Here is a 21932-nt window from a genome sequence, read left to right as displayed (position 1 = left end):
TAACAAGTATTATGTTCCTTCTCAATCTTTGTGTGGCAAATAGACCTAGGGTAGCACCCCTGTTTCGTCCTTTTGTGCCAAGATCAAACAGAACACTGAACCACAACTGTAGTCTCACAAGAATCAACTACAGTCTTAAAATGCCTTCCATGGATTCAAGGACAGGTGTAAACTCGCAGCTGAATCAAAAAGTTCCAGGATTAATCCCAAAGCAGACACCTGTACACATGATCCAACCACTTTTAAATCAGATGTTGTCACAGCCAGTCTGTCCTTTCAGATGTACATAAAAGATCAATATACTATGCTGGAGAATAGTTCAACTCACTGCATTAAAACTGGTTACTTAGTCATTGTTACAATGCTGTTTGTGAGATGTTGCTGGGTGCAGCTTGGTTTCAACACTTCCTGCAATAGTTCACTTCAAAATTTTTAATTATCCATCAAGCGGTTTTGAACAAAGAATTCGTGAAAGGCGTGATTTAATTGCAAGTTATTTTTTCCTTCTTACTTTGTTATACACCCAATGTGCTTGCTTTTTTAAACAGCCTTGGATTGTAATGTTGATGATTTTCATGATCTTTCCACTAAAATGCTAAATTATGTGTTTCCTGTTCTGATATCTCAGGTCTAATTGTTGAACCCAGCTGCAGACGGCCAAAAAGGCCATGAATACTTCAGAGGAACACACTAACTTGGCCCTCAGCAGGAGATGCCTTACGATGCAAGGAATACCCAAATGATGTTTAAAATCATATTTTTAAATAATTGGACTTCGACTGCACATATTAAAAGAAGCCACTCATATCTAACATTGACAGTTCCATAGGGTCTCGTGTGCATTTCACATTTATAATATATTTTTCATATGGACTAAGTAGGTTGTAATGGTAAACAATTAAAAAGCCTAAAAGATCACTTATCTGGTGAACATCGGTGGGAAGACGCAATTTAGTTTTAGACATAACAAATCTCATTTGTATGATTAGTATCTGCTTCATAGGCTTAACAATGGTGATAATATCTACACACAATAATAATACAGCACTGTTAATATAAATCAAACAAATCATGTTCAGCAACACCCACAGTCCAAGCTGCAAGATCTGTCAGTCAATACCTCAATGTAAATACTATTTCACACCAACACAAACATTAGTGCAGTCAGAAGTACAACTCAGATGCCAGGTATTGTCATTGTGAATGCCGCATTGGAATCTTTAATTGCATTATCTGCATTCCCCTACTTTAACCTTATAACCCAATACTGCTGCAGCTAATCGTTTTTAAGCTCTATTGTGGTGTAATGATGTAATCCACGATGATACAAATCAAATCCATATTAAATCAGATGGTTCAACCTTCTAAAAATCAAAGTGCAGAAAAATGTTTATGTAACAAGTTGAAGACTCAATATGTCACATAGAAACAAGATTTAATGTGTCATGTCAAAATAACATCACTGGTAGCATGTACAGATACTTGAACATGTTTGGCTGGGTCCTCAACATACCCCACTGTCATGACGGAGGTAGAATCATCAAATCCCTACAGTGTGAAAATAGGCCCTTCGGCCCAACAAGTCCACACAGACCCTCAGAGCATCCCACCCAGACCCATCCCCCTATAAACCACCTAAGCTAGACATCCCTGAACACGACAGCCAATTTAGCATGGACAATCCATCTAACCAGCACATCTTTGGACTGCGGGAGGAAACCAGAGAACCAGGAGGAAATCCACGCACGGGAGAACATGCAAACTCCACACAGACAGTCGCCCAAGGGTGGAATCGAACCCAGGTCCCTGGCACTGTGAGGCAGCAGTGAGAACCACTGTGCCACCCAACATTTTTATCTTTTTTTTCCAACATGTTGGAGGCAGGTCACCAGGAACACATTGTGAGTTCAATCTTGATAAATAAGTCTTTCATGGATTAATAACTTATATTTTACTGAACAGATGTTTGAACAAAATTTGGACTGTCATGTCAAAGTAACTCATGTAGCCTTTACAAGTCTTAAACAGTAAGGTAACGTTATATGCGGATTTCAATTCATGAACAGTTATGGCAACCTTGAGCACATATGGTTAATGAGTTTAACTATACAATTATGTCGGTATTGCTTCAGTATACATATAATTCATTGGTATGTCAAACAGATAAAAGAAATGTGATTTGACCTGGACCCCTGTCACTACTTAAAACAAACTAGCAAACATACCTTTTGGGTGCAAAGGCGGAGCCAATGATATTCTATTTCTTTGCTACGTACAGAGGAATTCTTGCCATAAAGTGATCAATACGATTTCCAGTTCAAAAACAAGAACATGTACGAATGAATACAACAGAGTCAAAAACAATGCATGTCTTCACCACTGGAAACAAAATACCTTTCTTGAAATATGAAAGTCTTTATTTTCATTAAAAGAAATGCTTCCACTCTTGATGAGGCTCAAATTATTCCCTTGCTCTTCCCTTATTGTCAATTTGCAAATTTTTCCCTCTGACAAAATTTGACATTGGTGTAACAGGATTGCTGCCTCTGGCTGAACACAATCATACAATCTAATCATATAATCAGAGACACAATAACATGCCTTCTTATATATCTCATTTTTTGTAAAGCGCTTGGAACAGTTAAGTTGAAAGCACTTCTCCACTTTGTCCTAACTGTAAAAAGGATTGTTCTAGCTACACTGTTCATCCTGTACTGGTCTGCACTCTTGTTCCTCAAAATTAAAAAAAAACATGGAAGAGGTTTAGGCATCTCCAGGCTTTTGAAATGAAGATTTAGAAAGTAATAAACATTATCAAAAAGTACCTATTTTTACTATTTTGTGAATGTTACATTTACTAGGTGCATTTAGTAATCTGAAATTGCACAAAAACAGATGCTAATTTATGAGATGACTTGTGGTAATAGTTTAGTCAACGTACAGTAACTACAATGTTTGTGTTATTCAAACTTGCATCATTTCACTAAACACAAGATGTTCAACCACACACAACTTTAAAATCTCACCTATTAAAATAGACGAGTGTTTTGAGAATATTGCTTATGCAGGAAAACGCACAATGCTTCAAGGCAAATTTCACAATAATGAATGCATAAGTTACATACTAAGTATATGTTCATTTCCTTTAGACATAGCAATGTGCAAATTGCTCAGAATGGGTAAAGGTGGGTTCAATTTTTACAAGATTCCAGTAACATCAGCATAGTGGAAAAACTCATCTACATCCAGATCGCGAAACTTGACCAAACATTTTCATACTATCGTTATGGAAAATGGCTACATTTAAACAAGGCTGACCATCGCTATAAGCCATTACTGCAAATAGGCCAGCTATTTTCGCCTACAAGACACTCTGGTTATGAAAAAATAACATTAGCTGCCTCATATTCTGGGTTACGCATCCAGAACTGAAAACAACGTCGGCAAAATTCATTCCCATTACAAACAACTCTTACTAAATTAAGAATAAATAAATAAATAAGCACAAGTGACAGGTTAACAACAATGCACCCCACTACACATATCCGAATCACTCGGAGAAACGGGACGGACACAGTCTATTACATTCCCGTGTTGGGGGTGGAAGGAAGAGGTAGAATGTTTAAAAAAATGTAAACTATTTCCATTTTTAGCGAATGTGAACTTTTATTTTAACCCACCCCTCCTCCCTCTACTCTCAATCCCCCCTCACGAACTAACCCCGAGTCCCCTTCAGCTGTAAGACTTACCGAGCAGCAGTAACTTGAGTTCTCGCCGTGCATCCCGCTTGTCTCTCCGGAGCTGCCTCTCGATCTCCGCGTTGATCCTTTTGGCTTCTTTCGCCTCTTCGCTCAGGCAGCACGCCATGATGGAGTCGAGAGTCATGTAGCCGACTGGTGTGTGTGTCTTTCTCTGCGACCCGTGTGTGTGCTTGGAGGTGGCGGGAGGAAGGAGTGGAGTGGAGTGGATTGGGAGTGAGTGGGTGGGAAGGAAGGGGGGGGGGGGTGTTCTCCTCTCAATATTCTACAGTCTGACTAAACATGGAGAATTCACTGGGAGTTTCAAAAAAAAAGAGCTGTCGGGGGTGGAACGGTGAAGAAAGACGATGAATTTCTGTTTCCTCTCCAAAAAGAAAGCACAAGCCGAGAGAGGGAAGGTCTGACGCTGATTCTCTTGCAATCCAAAGCTGGCCAGGGGAGGGTCTCCGATCTCCCTTGATGTTGTCCTCGCGCTCTGGGAAGGGATGCAACAATATCCTGCGGCAACCCCTTTCACTCCTCTGTTTAGTTTTCTCTCCCTCTCGCAGCAGGCGCAGACATAAAAATCGCCCGATTGCCGGGACGTTAATCGCGAGCACTCTCCTCCCTCAAATGTTCGCAGCTAGTTTCCGAAAACGAGCAGAAGAACAGAGACGGAGAAGTGTTGTTGCTGCTACCGCTTTTCGCTAGATCCACGGGCGTGGTAAACTGGAGCGAAAATGGCGGATGCCACCTCCCTCTGCCTGGGAACTGGGAATACAGCTGCAAAATCACATGCACTGCACACACCTTGGGAACACTTTTTTTATTTTTAAAAAAAGCACAGTAAAATGGAAAATGAAAATATGTGTTGGACAACGCGCCCTCTTTTTTTTAAATTCTCCTCCGCAATATTCTGTTTCACATAGAATTTTGTATACACACTTTATCATTTTTATATTAGAATAAAGCTTCTTCGGCCCTGATTTTATTTGAAACGATGGTGTCTCAATGCATTAAATGAATAGAGAAAGGGCGGATTTTATGACTAAAATAGAGTTTAAGTGAATTCTGCTGGAGGGGCATAGAAAATTGTAATACAAGTAGCAAATCTCCAGCCATCATTCTTTTCTTCCACCCACCTCCCAGCCGAGGTGTATTACCAGGACATCATTTGATGTTACAGTAGTTGAGAGCCGAGTAATATAGTCTGTGTAACGATGTGATGTTCATTTCAGACAGGGCGGACGGTTTCCAATGGCCTTGTTCCGTATTCCAGTGACCAGAACATCCGCGGATCAACAAGAGGGCACTCCTTGTCCAAATTCAAACCTATCCCGAAACACTCAGATCAACTTCACTCAAAATGACAAAATGTTCATAAATGAACCCGCGCTTTCATATGTTTGAATATCCCATATTGATATTGAATCATTAAGACCATTGTATAATTTCATCTACAAGATTCAATGACACAAACGCATTTTTACACAAAAGTAATAAATACTGTTGCTGTGTTCCTTTCGTCATTTTTATGCTTTGGGGAAGACGCTATAATATTGAAAGGCTACAGTTACTATAACCTCTAACTTTAACATTGAGATTACGTTAACAAAACTCAAGTTATTCACTGTAAGTAGCCATGGTATATTTTTATGTTGAAGTTTTGGTATTTATGCAGCAGAGCACGATCTTATTGCGAGGTCGGGGACGAACTTCGTGCTTGTCCTGCAAGATGCCAAGTGCCGCTTATATAACTAACCTGTTTTAATCTACACAATTTCACAAGATCCCCGATCACGTCAGACTTAGTGTTCACAGAATGTGTCGTGAATAGACACTTTCTAGACCAATAGATCTATATCTTCGAAACTAGTGACATGCAGTCATGTTAATATAAGTACTACGGAAAAATTAATCCGTTTTGCGAGTTGTGCAGTAATTTTTTCAGATTATCTTGTAACACCCATATTTGACGACAATTTAATGTGACGAGTTGATTGACACACATGTTTTATACTTGTATTGTTTTTTGATTGCAGTTTCCTTGGGCTTGACTCTTCGTTCGAAACCATTGTAATTACACAATTACATGACGTTATTGGCAAGCCGGTCTCCTGAATGCTCATGGTAATCCATCCACAGTTCAATAGTTACGCTTAAACACGCACAGCAATTGTAACGAATGTCCATATATGCAATCACATAATTTCACCAAGTGATAAAATCCATCATTGTTGAATACAATGATAACCTATTGATCCGTGTGATAAGCACCGTGCATCTTTTTTCATTCCTACCTGGGACATGGGCGTCAGGTGGCTGGGCGAATATTGGCGTTGAACTGAGTGGCTTGCTCGGCAATTTCAGAGAGCAGTTAAGAATCAATTACTTGCTAATGGGTCTGGAGTCACATGTAGGCCAAACGAGGACAGGAGATTTCCTTCCTTAAAGAGTATTAGTGAACCAGATGAGCGACAATGTGACCATTAGACTAGCTTTTTTTTTAAATTCCAGGTTTCATTGAATTCAAAGTTCATATCATGGTCACATCTGAACCCACATCCCTGAAATTTTACCTTCAGACTCTGGATTCCTAGTCCAGTGACGTTACTGTTATATTTCCATCTCCTCTTAAACCCAAACTGAAATCATGTGATGTATCAATCTACCAGATCGTTATATAACTGACTTCTGTGGATTGTTACTTATTCCCTCCCATCCCCCTTCACTTCGTAACTTACCTGTTTTTCCTTGTGTGTGAATTTTTTGTATTCACGTGCTTGAGAGAGTCAATGTTTTTTTATGGAGTTTGTCTAGGTGGGAGTAGGAGCTATAAGGTAGATAAGCTAACTGACCATTGTAGAAAGAATATATTAGCAGTAAGGGGCAGTATAGTTAGGAAATTGATACTACTGTTTGCAACAAGAACAGGCTGCGCTACCTGATTCATCGAGTGGTGTGGGAGAAATACTAGTGAAGGAAGCATCGGTAGCAATGGGATAGTTCCCCCTGTACCATACTGGGGCTGGCTTTGTTCATAACTACAGAATTAGAGAGGATTTTAAATAAAACAATGGAGGCAAGGGATCAAATTTGAGAAGATGTGGTAAACAAAACAGTAGAATTGAGGTCAAAAAGAAAGTTTATTCATAGACAAAATGATAAACACTCCATAATAGGACAAGTTAATGAGTACAAGTCTAAGAGTCAACCAAGAAATAAGGCTAGAATTTACAAAGAGAGTAAAAAGATAAAGCTAAAGGTTTTGTTTCTGAAGGAATATAGCATTGAATCCAAACAGAATACTGGAGAACGTAAAAAGAAGTGAGTAAGTACAATCTGGTAGCCATTTTAGAGACATGGCTGCAGGTGACATACATTGCTATATGAATCTTGAAAAGGTGGAGGATGGTTCTGTTAATTAATGATGGTATTTTCACAATGGAGAAGGATGACCTAAATTCAGGAAACCAAGATGTGGGAACAGATTGGGTAGAAATGAAAAATAATAAAAGCAAGAAGTCACTTGTGGACATGATGAAGGGCATAGTGGCACAGCAGCTCACACTGCTGCCTCACAACACCAGGGACTGGGTTAGATTCCGGCTGTGGGTGACTATCTGTGTGGAGTTTGCACTTTCTTGCTGCGTCTGCGTGGGTTTCTGTCACACGATGCAGTTTCGTCCTACTGTCTAAAGATGTGTAGGTTAGGTGGATTTGCCATGCTAAATTGCCCATAGTGTCCAGGGATATGCAGGCTAGGTGGATTAGCCATTGGAAATGCAGGGTTACAGGGATAGGGTGGGGGGAGGGTTGGTGCTGGGTCTGGGTCTGGATCTGGATGAGATGTTGTTCAGAGGGTTGGTACAGGCTTAATGGGCCAAATGGCCTCTTTCCACACGTTGGAGATTCTATGGTGTACATGGCCTGTAAAAGTAACCACATGATAAAATGGAGCATTAACATCTCATGGGAGATCTTAATCTGCATTTAGACTGGAAAGGTCAGATGAGAAAAGATAACTGAGATGAGAAGTTCACAGATTTCAGGATAATTTCTCAGAACGGCATGTTTTGGAGTTGACTAAAGACATGCATGCTATGAGATAAGATTAACTGATGATTAATTAAATGAAGGTTCCCATAAATGGCAGCAACCATAATATGATTGAATGTCACATTCAGTATGAGAGAGAAAAGAGTGTCTGAGACTACTTGTAAAATTCAAAGAAGGGGAAATTATGAAATCAGAGCTGGCTAAAATGAATTGATAAATTAGGTTAAACAATTCATCAACAGAGCATTGGCAAACGTTTCATGAGATATTTCAGAAGACACAATAGATATATCCAATGAGTAAGAAAAACTCCAAGGGACAGACCCACTATCAATAGTTAACTTGAAATGTCAAAGATCACATCAATCTAAAAGAAAAACAATATCACTGTACAAAGACAGATAGCAATTTATTTTCTCTCAGAGGATTGTGAGTCTTTGGAATTCTCTTCCTAAAATGGTGACAGAAGCGAAGTCCTTGAATATTTTTAAGACAGAGGTAGAGTGAGTCCTGTTAAGCAAAAGTGTAATAAGTTATCAGAGATAGATGAGAATGCAGATTTTAGATTACAATCAGAATAACCATGATCTTATTGAATGGCAGAGCAGACTCAAGGAGCTGAATTGTGTACTCCTGTTTTTCACTTTTTTTAATCAAATCAAGTATTATGTAAAACAAATATTACTTTCTAAAAAACAAAATATCTGTCTGTTTGTGTATTTTGTAGGTCACAGCACTGAAACAGGAAAGAGCCATAAACCCAATAGAATTTTTTAAAATGAATCAAATGCAATGAGCATCAACATCTGTGAATAATGCAAATCAACAACAGGCTGAAACAGCTAAACAACAACCCATTGCAGTCAAACAGAGATGGAAAGAGAGAGGACATGTTTCCCACATCCTACATAGCCATAATATATTGTCTCCCATCTTTGCCACATACTCTGTGGTGGATTGAATTGTTTCAATTCTATATATAAATCAAGAGTAAATGTTTGCAGTCACTTTTCCACTTTAACCATCATCTGCTGATGGTTGCTTGGCACAGCCTGTAATCAATGTAATTATCTTTCATTCTTTACAAAGTAGAGGCCATTAAACTCATATCAGTTGTACTGTGATCTGAGCATACGTTTCAATGATATTCTTGTTTTGTCCTGCTACAATGAGCTCTTTAACATTCAGGGACTGTATATTAACCACTTCACTCTCTTTAGCACCTCTCTCCAAACACCCTGAGATGAATATATGTCAACTGTTGATTTACAGGTTAGAGTATAGGACAGTGTTTTGTTCATTCATGGGATGTAACTGAGATTAATGAAATTGAAATTACTTTATATTGGGGTCCAAAGATGATGCTGTCAGTGTTTGCAATGCTTAGCTTGATGAGCTTGCTGTTAATTTAATACTGAATATTGAACTAGCAATCTGACAACATGGGGTAGTGGATGAGTCAACAGAAGTGAAGAAAAGGGTGTTTTTGGCTATTATGTTGGTAGATGATGTCACAACAGATGTTTGTGGGATCTTGCTATCCACATATTAGCTGCTATGCTTCCTACACTACATCAGTGACTATACTCCAAAAAAGTACTTAATTGGCTGCAAACACTTTGGACTGTACTAAGGTTGTGTAGGTGCTATGATTGAGCAGATTTTTCATTCTTTCAGAGATATTATGACCAGGTGAGCCTGCATCAGGCATGGCATCTGTGTCAAATGAAACTGAATACAACTACATTGAGGATTTTGGATTCACCAGGTAGGGTGTTTCCTCATATGCCTTTTTCTCTGCAGCCCTCATTTCCCCATCTCCACATCTGGGTATGTTTATCAGGATTTTGATAGTTTGCAAAAAATATTATTAGGCTCAACCCCCCCTGCCCACTTTTTATAATAATTCACAGTACCAATTATTTCATGGAGCATCAGAGGAGCAGGAAAGTTGACGTTTCGGGTAGGGACCCTTCTCCAGACATGGGGAGGAGGAAGAGAGCTGGGAAATAAATAGAGGGAGGAGGGGTGGGGCTGGGGAAGCTAGGTGGGATGGTGATAGGTGGATGCAAGTAGGGAGTGCTGGGGATTAGTCAAAGGGTCAGTAAGATCAGTGATAACAGGAAGACAAAGAAGGACAATATATACTGAACACAACAAATGCTGAACATCACAGTGGGTCAGACAGCATCCATGGGGCAAGAGCAAGCTAATGGTTCATGTCTAGGTGACTCTTCATCAGAGCTAAAGTGAAGTGTGGAGGGGCCACCCTTTATAGTTGTGGAGGATTTGGGGATGGTGGGGTGTAGAGTGCTGGGGAAGAGAATATGTGTTGATCTCTAACACACAAAAACAATTTAGCTTCAATACACAGAGCACCTAAAAATACTGGATGAGTAGAGTTAGGGTTAGATGTGTTCATGACTATTTTATTCATTTGTTAAGTTAAGGGCAATAGCATTTTCACACAAAAACAATTTAGCATTGATATACAGAACACAAAAGAATGCCAGATGGGATTAGATGTGCACATGACTATTTTATTCCTTTGTTAAGGACAACAGCATTTTCAGTTGTATACACTGGGACACAAAGTACATGTACAACCAGATTTTGATAAATTTGTACAAAGTTTTTGAACCCACTGTTAGAGAATACTGCAACTTTAGACACCCTATCATAGAAATAAAAACAAAGCTATAAAATATTTTAAAAAAAGAAGAGATGGTATTAAGATTGAAAAACTACAATTAAGGGAGAAACCTGCGGCAATGAAACTAGTCTAGTGGAATAGAGAAGGCTGAAGAGATTTAATAGAGGTTTTTACAATTATAATGGATCTTGATAAGCAAATAGAGAAAAACTTTTCCTTTGGATGAATGGTGATTTACAAATGGTAATTAATTTTTTTTTAATGACATTTGTTTTTCATTTATGCTTCAATTTCATACTTTACTATTTATTTATTTTCCTATGTATTTGTATCGCTCATCTTTTCACTCTTCCAAATAGCACATACAAGCTATGTATCAATGCAATTTCTTCATCTAGGGAAAAAAGTTCACTTTATGCTTTTTTCTGCAATTTCATTTTCAACCGATCATGCCAAAACCATAGCAACTGGTTATACTTAAGAGCTGTAAGTTCCTAGATGCAAGGTAGTTAGCTCAAAGAAAACTATATGGCTGTACTGTCATCTTTGTTTAAAAAAGTTAGCTCTCTCTTCAACTGCAGTAAATTATAATATTGTAGTACATGCTAACCCTATAAGAAAGTCTCCAACCTATGATGACAATGTAAAAACAACAATAAAATCATTAAAGATATCAATCAACACAACAATGCATGAATCTGTCACTAGATCTGTGCTTTGCAAGCTGAGGGTTTCTCTATACATCACATAGATAGCATGGCATCCTCGGGTAAGGCAAAGAGCAGTGGGATATGCCTCCTAATCAACACCTCCTGGTGCTCTTACGTGGTGACTCTGGTGAGCTACTGCGCCCCAGACCTAGAATATCTCACAGTGAAATGCTCCCTTACTACCTGCCGCATGCATGAGTTCACCTCCGCCACCCTGACAGCAGACTACATACTACCCCAGGTGAAAGTGAAGAATGCTCTGGGTGAAATTTACACAGCTACAAGTGCTCTGGAGACAAAATTCCCCAAGGCCTTATTCATCGTAGCTGGTGACTTCAACCAGGCCAACCTCAAGAAGGTGCTACCAAAATACCATCAACAGGTCTCCTGCCCCACCAGAGGACTGAACATCCTTGACCACTGCTACACAACCATCAAAGATGCCTACTACTCCATACACCGTCTGCACTTTGGAAAATTGCACCACAATGCTGTGTTATTCCTCCCAGCTTACAAGCAGAAGTTGAAACGGGAGGATCTTTCACAGGAAGTAGTACAATGCTGGTCTGAGGCAGCGGAAGGGCTTCTCTGGGACTGCTTGGAATCAATGGACTGGGCCATATTTAAAAATTCAGCGGACAACCTAGATGAGTTTCCACCACCTTCACAGACTTCATTAACAAGTGCATGGAGGACTGCATGCCATAGGAGTTAATCTGTGTGTTCCCCAATCAGAAACCTTGGATGAACCTGGAAATCCACTGCCTACTGAAGACCAGGTAAGCAGCATTCAAATCTGACGACGCAGACCTGTACAGAAAATCCAGATATGACCTCCGGAAAGCCATCAGAGAAGCCAAGAGTCAGTACCCGACCAAGCTAGAGGCCCAAACTAACCATATTGACACCCGCCACCTGTGCCAAGGCCTACATAACATAATGGAATACAAAATGAAGCAGAACTAAATTGCAGACAAGAACACATACTTCTCTGATGCGCTCAGTGCTTTCTTTGCTCAGTTCGAGCAGAATGCCAGTAGAGCGATGTCACCTGCCCAACAGTCCTGGATGCACTTGTTCCTTCTATCAAAGCTGCACATGTCAGATTGATCTTTCTGAGGATAAATCCGAGGAAAGTAATGGACCCAGATGGAGTCCCCAGCCGTGCACTCAGATCCTGTGCAGACCAGGAGGTATTCGCTGACATCTTCAACCTCTCCTTGCTACAATCTGAAGTTCCCACCTGCTTCAAGATGACCACCATCATCCCAGTCCCAAAGAAAACACATGTAACGTGCCTCAATGATTACCGCCCGGTAGCTGTGATTCTATATCATGCAGTGCTTTGAGAGGCTGGTCATGGCCCACATCAACTCTAGTTTCCCAGCCTGCCTTGATCCCCTGCAATTTGCTTACTGTGAAACAGATCCACACAGTGGACGCCATTTCCCTAGCCCTGCATTCAAGCGTGGAACGTTTAGATAACAAGGACACCTACGTCAGGCTCCTACTCATTGACTACAGCTCCACCTTCAACACCATTATCCCCTCCAGACTGATCTCAAAACTCCGCGACATGGGTCTCGGCTCTGCCCTCTGCAACTGGATCCTCAGCTTCCTGACAAACAGATTGCAATCAGGGAAGATATGCAACATCATCTCCTCCATGATAATCCTCAACACTGGCACCCAACAAGGATGCATTCTCAGACCCCTACTGTACTCACTTTACCCCACAACTGTGTAGCCAAATTCCAAATGAATGCCATCTGCAAGTCTGCTGATGACACCACCGTGGTAGGCCAGATATCAAACAATGATGAGTCAGAATACAGGAAGGAGATAAAGTGCTTGGTATCGTAGTGCCATGATAACAATCTCTCTCTCGATGTCGGAAAAACAAAAGAACTGATCATTGACTTCAGGAAGAAATGAGGAGGACATACCCCTATCTACATCAATGGAGCTGAGGTGGAGACAGTCAGGAGTGTCAAGTTCCTAGAAGTGATGATAACCAACAAACTGTCCTGGACCTCCCACAAAGATGCAACGGTTAAAAAGTCTCAACAATGCCTCTTCTTCCTCAGGCAGCTTAGGAAATTCAGCATGTCCATAAGGACCCTCACCAACTTTTACAGATGCAGCATAGAAAGTATTCTAACCAGGTGCATAACAGCTTGGTACAGCAACTGTTCTGACCAGGATTGTGAGAAACTACAGACAGTTTGTGTGCACAGCCCAAACCATCACGAAAGCCAACCTCCCATCCATGGACTCAATTTACACTTCTTGGTTGCTGCCGAAAGGCTGCCAACATCATCAAACACCCCTCACACCCTGGTAATGCTCTCTTCCAAACTTTTCAATCAGGTAGAAGATAAAGAAGCTTGAACACATGCGCCAACAGGTTCAAGAACATCTTCTTCCCTGCTGGTATTAAACTGATGAGTGGACCTCTCTAACTTCAAATAATGTTGATCTTGCTAATGTTAATTTGTCTTGTGCACCTCTTGTGCAGCCAAAACCTTGTGTGCTTCTCTCTGTCTAAGCATCCTGCAATCTGTATGTCCTTGTTTTCTATGATTTGCCTGTACTGCTCACAAAATAAAATTTTTTCACTGTAATTAGGTACATTGTGGCTACAATAAATCAAATCAAATCAAAAAATGTTCTGGGTCTCTTTCCACTCCGCTGACAGTACTTTCAACCAAGTAATACAGTGGAGCAGGAGCTGCTCTGAGAAATTTCCTGGCACATGGATATTAGCCTGTCTACTGAATCAAATCAAACTTTCAATTATGTGTTCTCTACTTGTCCTGAAATGGTAATTCTTTTGCTTTTAAAGTGTTTAAAATGCTTACTTTTACTTTGTTCATCAAAACAACATCTATGACAAATTCTAATCCAGATTAAAGCCCAAGTATGACTTGCATTGTAATTTCCTGGTAAGCTTTTCCAATACAGGTACATTACTCCTATGTACCCTACCTTTAAGGGATAGGCTGAAGGAAAGCCTGCAAGGCTTCACAGTAGCGCAGAAGTGTAACAATGCAGAAGGAGGCCATTGGCCATCATATTTGCACCAACTATTCAAATAAGCATTACTTAATACCAATTACCTGATTTTACCCTTGCACATTATTTCTAACCAAATAATCATTCAATAATTTTAAATGCTTGGTCAGACAGAGCCTCATCACTCCTATAAGAGTGGTGGTCTCATGGATCGGTTCAATTGGAGTCATAACTAAGAAAAATGGCACAATCTGCTTACGTTGCATATGCCTAAACAAAGCTATCAAATGAGATCATTAGCCTCTGCCAACTATTAATAGGGTAGCTACAAGCCTATACAATACCAAAGGCATGACAATTCTTGTCATTCACTATGGTTTTATGAATATAAGAAATAGGAGCAGGAGTAGGACATTTGTTCGTTCAAGCTTGCCACACTATTCTATAAGATCATGGCTCCAGGTCTCAACTCTTCTTTTGTATCAGCTCCTCATAGCCCTCAACTTCCTGATAATTCAAAAATCCATTCACCTTCCCTTTAAATATTTTTAGTCTCTCTGGGGTTGAGGTTCTAGACATTCACTACCCACTGGGAGAGGAAATTCCTTTGTATCTCAATTTTAAATGAATGTCCCCTTAGTCTGTACCTGTGTCTCCTTGTTCAAGATTCCCTCACTAGGGTTAACAGCTTCACAATATTTTCCATGATGAAATGCAAACATTTTCTGTTGATGAAGTCAGCCACAATATGTTATGGTGTTCTCAGTGTGCAGCCTATAGTGTCCTGCACCTGGGGCAGCCAGTTCTGTTGGCACAAACTACTTCCCGAGGTGCAGCATTACCCTCTTCACAAAGAAATGAGGTGAAGCAGCATGATCTGTCACAAATTTCATCAGTAACAGTCTAGATATATTTGTTTTTTTACAGATGTGAGATCCAGCACTTGTTCCCAGTGTATCCTTGAAAGCAGCCAGTTGCAAGAACTTAATGCAGCTGTCACCTTGACGGCCACTTGGACAAGATGGCCACCCAGCACTTCAGGTCACAGGTCCTACTCTAACAGCTGGTATAGTTCTATGGTGGTGTCCCAAGGTATCATCAGTCTTTGCTGACACTGCACCTCACTCATCTGAAGAAATGGCATCAAGGATAATTGACTCTGCGTGTCATGTATCTCCTGCGTATTCTGAGAGTACCTTTAGCTGCAACTTCTTTATGTAGAGGCTGTTTGATAGTTTCTGGAGGTTGCTGCTGCTCCTCGGCTTGCTGTCATGTTTGTCCTCCATTTCCCTGCACCTTTGTAGCACCAGGGTCACAGTGATGATGGCCACTAATGTGACCTGGTTGGTCAAGGTTCAAATAAGGCTGTGCAGAATATATCAGAAACAAAACGGTTGCTTAGTAATGTAAGAAGTCAGCATTCACATGACGATTTTGCATAGTCCTCCATACATTGTGGCATGGGGGGCTCTGACAAGGACAGCCATGAATGCCTGTACATGGACCTTTGAAAAGGGAGACCTTATTGTGACGTAGCAGCACAAGCCACATCACAAAAATATGGGAGAAGATTTTAGGTGTGATAAAATTACTGAAACCCCCACGTACCACATCGCACAAGAAAGGTAGCATTGCATATAAGAGCATGTCAGTGAATACTTATATTTTAAAATGAAAAGAAATCAGCTCCATGACCTTATACAACTTATGAGACCTTGGATCATCTTAATTGTGGCATGCAGATGATATTTTAAGGTTGCCTATGAATACTTCAGCTTCACATAGATAAGTATGATAAATTTGTAAAGATTAATTACATGTTCAAGGTTGCTTGTGTCCAGGATTTGGTCACTGAACGCATTGCACATGCAGGACCCTCTGATTACAGATGTCTTCTGTACTGTGTAAGTGTCTGACTAATACAATTGACCCCTGAGGGGGTCTCACCTTGCTGTGTGCTCAGTCAGAAAACAAAACCCTTATTTCCTCCACGCTGGGTTTGGAGGCAGGCATTTTTCATCTCCATTGTGTGTTTTTGATTCAGATGAGATGGAAAGTAACACAGGTCACACTTTGCAGAGTGAGTCGCAGACTCAGCCTGATAATTGAATCCCACCAGTTCTGAGTTTCTACATTGTCCTCCAACACTTTCATTTATGCTTTCATCAACAAATATTACCACCTGAGCCCCAGGCATACAGTTTACACCATGGGGTGTATTACACCCCTTCCAAACCAGGGTGGTGGTGACTGTTGTTGACTCCCCTATAATATGGCATGTCCTTCTGTGAAATATCATCTCCCACCTTTTATGTTAAGTTGCTCCAATTATTGTCCCTTTGCAGTCCAATGTGCTGCCTCCAGCCCCCACAGCTGACTTCCCCAACTTAACACAGCTGTTGTCCCAATATCCGTTGTCCTCCTCTGACCTTCTTGAACAGATCTCCAGGAATGATTATGGCACCATCCTCATTCTGATCCATTTGGAAGGACAACCTCAACAGATGAATGACCAGATCCCTGACCGATCTCTGTGCAGCTCCCTGACCAGTAATCCTCAGACTGATTGCATAAGGCCTGCAGGACTGAATGTGGCCCAATCCCTGTGCTGTAATGATACAGAATTCGTAATCCTGACTGCCCCGCATGACCGACTGTCTGTCCTAGAATGAGATCAAACGATGCCCTTGACTGACCCTGATTGAGCTTTGTCCTCCTTGTCTTGACTGAGGGGTATTTCCTGTAGGCTTTGAGACATTATCATTTGGTTGAACTGCATGCTTTTTCCACAAAGGCTGGCACATGCTGTAGGTGTGACATTGATATAGCATGACATATACAGCAACATGTCCTTCATTTTGACTGATCGCTGCTGTTCATGTTGCCTGATGTGACAAGTTGCCTTGTTTTCTGTCGGCACTAAAGAGGCATGGCAAAACAGAGTGCTGTCAGCCAGTGGTTCTGAATGAGATAGCAAAGCAAAAAAGGCAAGGCAAAGAAAGACAGAGATGCTGTGATCATCCAAGTAGGCGCAAAGTGAGTGAGTGTTAAGAAAACAAGCAAAGAGTCAAATCCATGAGATGGGTTCCTTTCTCTGTGCACAATGTGGCTCAGCAACAGCATTACAACAAAAACTATCAGTATGCTCCAAAATGCAGTATTTTATATCGGTCAAAGTTGTGACATGATGATGTGAAGTGGTTGTAGATGGAGTGTTCATGTGGTTGCTGCTCATGGAGCATGTCCTGAAATGTTGGGGAATGGTGGCCAGGATGGAGGCTCAGAACAGCAAGTGATGACCTGAAGTGAGTGCCAGTGCCAGGTATCCACATTGACTGTCTTGTCAGGAATTGTCACTGTTTAGTTCCCTTTGCCGCGTGAGTGAATAACAAACTGGATATAAATAAGGCATGATTAGGTACTAATCAGACATAAATGTATGCAAATACACCTTTCACCATTCATGAGCGAGATTTCTAACTCACTGTTCAAAACTTGGGTGGAAAAGCAGACAATTTTTTCCTCAATATTAAGAATCTCATTTTTTCAATCTCATCATATTTTCCTAACTAACTTGCCTTTGCCCGCATTGTTGAGAATCTGGAAGATCCCTAACAGCCTCCTCTTCCTCCTCACCCCCTGCTTCCATCCATCCTGGTGTATGCTGTGGAACTGGACTTTATGCTACTTATTTTACATTTTAGAAAACTTCTGTTTTCTGAAAATATCTGAATTTGGTCCTGTTGTCTCAAGAACCAGTTCCAACTAGTGCCTGATTGACTATCTGTGCAACTGTCTCTCCAAGAGGAAGTTTGTTCGTTACTGACTCAGACTGAAAGAAACTACAATTTTCAATTTAATATTACAAGGAAGTAAAATTCCAGGGGCAAACTTGATTTGATTTTATAAAGAGACCAATCTTTCAAATTACTTATCAAATTTCCTGATTTTAAGCACTTGCAATATTCCGTAATGCTTGACTTTATGCTCCTTATTGATGAAAAAGATAATACTTCTTGGAGATAGACTTTAATTTACAACCTTCTGATTTAGGAGTAAAAGTGCTACCCGCTGAGCCAGGCTGATTGCCCGGTTTGAATTTTACATGTTCCTGGTAGTGGGCTGGGAAGCAGGCATGTAAAATTAGGTAGGATTGGATAGTATAGATAGTGCTCATCACCTATCCTCCTCTGCCAATATTTTGGGATATGTCTCAGGAGGTCTACCAATCCCTGAGCCAGTTGAGCCCCTTGAGTGGTCAATTAACGGCAACAGGGCCTCCTCCTATTCCTGCTGGTATTGGCACTGAATTTGTCCTCCCCTTCCTGCTCCCACCAGAGAGCTACTGGACCTATTACTAACCAGTGGTCTTAGGGGCAGTATGCTCACTCATTATAGGATGGAAACTGAAACATCAAGAAACAAACTGCCAGAGGTAACCAGCAAAATCTGGTCGTGGCTTCCAGGGTCAATGGAAGTGGGTTTTCCCCAGGTTATACAACAAGTAGGTGGGACCACCACTGTCACATAAAATCCATCCACAGTTTTTTTTATTCACCAGCTGGTTTAGGTAGTCACTTCTCTGCTACTCACTTGATTTCCTTCAAAAACATATAAATTACTCTGTTTACTTTGAGCTTTACGTTTGCTCTCCCCATTGAGAAATGTAAATTAGGCTGTATGATAGTGAATGGATGTGTTATTCCTTTCCAGACATCTCTGTTGGACATTTTAATTAGCTTAATTATCCTCCAAACATTTTCACAGTGGTCGCATGCTCACACTCGTAGCTTAATATTGTAGATGAGGAAATGTCACAAACTAAAGGTTGAAGATTTCCCCTGCACACTGCTAATTAAACAGTTATCATGTTTATAGAACATAGGACAGTACAGCACTGGAGCTCACACTTTGGCTCATGATGTTGTGCCGTACATGACACCAAACCAAATTAATCCCTTCTGCCTGCCCTTGGTCCATATCCCTCCGTTCCTTGCATATTCATGCGCTTATCTAAAAGTCCCTTAAATGTCCCTATCATATCTGCCTCCACCACCACTCCTGGCAGCACGTTCCAGACTCCTACCATTCTCTGTGTAAAAAACTTGCCCCTCATGTCTCCTTTGAACTTTCCCTTCTAACAGTAAATGCATGCACCCTAGTATTAGACATTTCAACTTTCGGAAAAAGATTCTGACCATCAACCCTATTTATGCATCTCATAATTTTATAGGCTTCTATCAAGACTCCCCTCATCCTCCACCGCTCAAGAGAAAACAATCTGAGTTTTTCTAGCCTCTCCTTATAATTCATACCCTCCAATCCAGACAGCATCCTGGTAAACTTCTTCTGCACTCTTTCCAAAGCCTCCATATCCTTCCTGTAATATGGCAACCAGAATTGAATGCAATACTCTAAGTGTAGTCTAACCAAAGTCCTATAAAGCTGCAACATGACATCCTCCTGACTCTTGTACTCAATTCCCCGACCATTAAAAGCAAGCATGCCATACACATTCTTTACCACCCTATCTGCTGGGGTGGCCACTTGTAGGGACCTAACAGCTTGAACCCCAAGATCCCTTTGTACATCAATGCTGTTCGGGGACTGCCATTAACTGTATTATTTTCTTTAACATTTGATCTCCCAAAGTACAGCACCTCACACTTACCTGTATTAAACTCCATCTGCCATTTCTCTGCAACTAATCTACATCCCACTGTATCCTTTGACAACCTTCTACATTACAACAAATCCACTATTTTTGTGTTGTCTGCAAACCTATTGACCCACCCACCTACATTTCCATCCAAGTCATTTATATACATTACAAACAACAGAGATTCCAGTATGGATTCCTGCAGAACACCATTAGCCAGAAAAACACCCTTAGACTACTACCCTATGCCTTCCATGGGCAAATCAATTCTGAATCCACACGGCCGAGTCACCATAGATCTTAATCTTCTGGACGAACATACCATGAGGGATCTTGTTGAAAGCTTTACTAAAATCCATGTAAACAATATCCACTTCTCGACCCTGATCAATCACCCTCGTCAGCTTCTCAAAAAATTCCGTCAAGTAAGACTTGACCTGCCCTGCACAAAGCCATGCTGACTGTCACTAATTAGGCCATGTTTTTCCAAACGTGCATAAATCCTATCCCTAAGAATTCTCTCCAATAGTTTCCCAACTATGAATGTGAGACTCACCGGTCTATAGTTTCCTGAATTATCTCCATCTCCCTCCTTGAACAGAGGAACAACAGGAGCTGCTGACCAGTCCTCCAGGACCTCTCTAGTGGCTAATGAGGATGCAAAGATCTTGGTCAAGGCACCAACAATCTCCTCTCTTGCCTCACTCAGTAACCTGGAGTAGATACCACCGGGCCCTAGGGTCTTATCCACCTTAATGCTTTTCAAGAGTCCCAACACCCACTTCTTTCTTGATCTCAAAATGCCGCAGCATTTTAGCATGCTCTGTATCCTTCTCCTGGGTGAACACTGATGCAAAGTACTCATTTAGGATCTTGCCCACATCCTCTGCCTCCAAGCACAAGTTTTGTCCTTTGTCCTTGAATGGTCCTACCTTCTCCCTAGTTATCTTTTTGTTTTTAATGTATGTATCGAATCCCTTGGAATTCTCTTTAACCCTCCTTGCCAATGTCATTTCATGGCCCTCCTTGCTCTCCTAATTCCCTGCTTGAGTTCTTTCCTGTTTTCCTTATTTCCTCTTGGGGCCTCGGATTTTAGCTTTCTAAATCTTACATATGCTTATTTTTTTCCTTTTGACTAAATTCACAACCTCCATCATTATCCAAGGGTCCCTTAACTTGCCATCCGTGTCCTTCCTGCCTATTGGAGCTTGCCGGTCCTAAACTCTTTAAACAACTCCCATATGTCAAATGTCGACTCGCCCAATAACAGTTCCTCCCAAACAATACACCCTAGCTCCATCCTAACACTGAAATAATTTGCCCTCCCCCAATTTAGTACCTGCTGCAAGGTCCTGACTAATCCTTATTCATAGCTATCTTAAAACTTAAGGAGTTGTGATCACTGTTTCCAAAATCCTCTCCCACTTAAAGGTCAGTTGCCTGGCCAATACAAGGTCCAGTATGGCTGCTCCTTTAGTTGGACTATCCACATTCTGTTTCAAGAAACCTTCTTGGATGCACTTAACAGTCAATACTGGGGAAGTTTCTCTTGTATCTTTCCATAATCTGTCTATATATTTGTTCTTCAATGTCTCGGTGGCTGTTGGGGCCCTGTAGCATAATCCTATCAGAGTGATTGCACCCAACTTATTTTTGAACTCTACCCATATTACCTCAGTGGATGAGCCACATTATATAAAAAAAAGTGTAGCGTTCTTCTCCCTAGCAGGGATGAAATCTCCCTGAACGTTCTCAAAGGAATTTTCTTTGGTCTAGTCAGTTACTCCAATATCAAGTAAATTTTGTTTAATGCTAACTAACAGATGCAGCTTTTATTCATTGAAAAGTGCTGATGATATAAATAACTTTAGATCATAACATTTAAATAGAAATTATCTGCTTTTCATAAGTTTATGCCTCTTCTATAAACATATGACTCCCATGATGTGGGATAAACCCTTGGAACAGTGAAATGGATTCTTTTTGAATTCAGACTAATGTCAAATAATATTGCTGAATTCAGGTTTTCAGCCTGTGAGATTCATATTCTGTTCCAATAATTTGATCTAACAGAAATGGGACTGGTAATTCTGGATTCG

General features: G+C 40.7%; 1 protein-coding gene and 1 long non-coding RNA gene across 4 annotated transcripts in view; one reads left to right on the top strand and one right to left on the bottom strand.

Moving 5' to 3' along the window:
• Nucleotides 1-4463, bottom strand: part of LOC109936707 (guanine nucleotide-binding protein G(q) subunit alpha) — a 179746-nt gene extending 175283 nt beyond the window's left edge. For all 3 annotated transcript variants that reach the window (XM_048593108.1, XM_048593115.1, XM_048593123.1), the window contains exon 1: nucleotides 3750-4463. In XM_048593108.1, the coding sequence (XP_048449065.1) occupies nucleotides 3750-3885 (136 nt within the window). In that variant the 5' untranslated portion in view covers nucleotides 3886-4463. The remainder of the gene's footprint in view (nucleotides 1-3749) is intronic.
• LOC125481500 lies at nucleotides 3661-8920 on the top strand. Its single transcript, XR_007261363.1, has 3 exons — nucleotides 3661-3896; nucleotides 5780-5867; nucleotides 8524-8920. It is a non-coding gene; the product is annotated as an uncharacterized LOC125481500 (long non-coding RNA).
• Nucleotides 8921-21932: the final 13012 nt, after the last annotated feature.

Source organism: Rhincodon typus, chromosome 3, assembly GCF_021869965.1.
Source record: "Rhincodon typus isolate 14 chromosome 3, sRhiTyp1.1, whole genome shotgun sequence".
Taxonomy (NCBI): domain Eukaryota; kingdom Metazoa; phylum Chordata; class Chondrichthyes; order Orectolobiformes; family Rhincodontidae; genus Rhincodon; species Rhincodon typus.
Note: the sequence above shows the minus strand (reverse complement) of the source record. Positions and strands in the feature narration are given on the sequence as shown.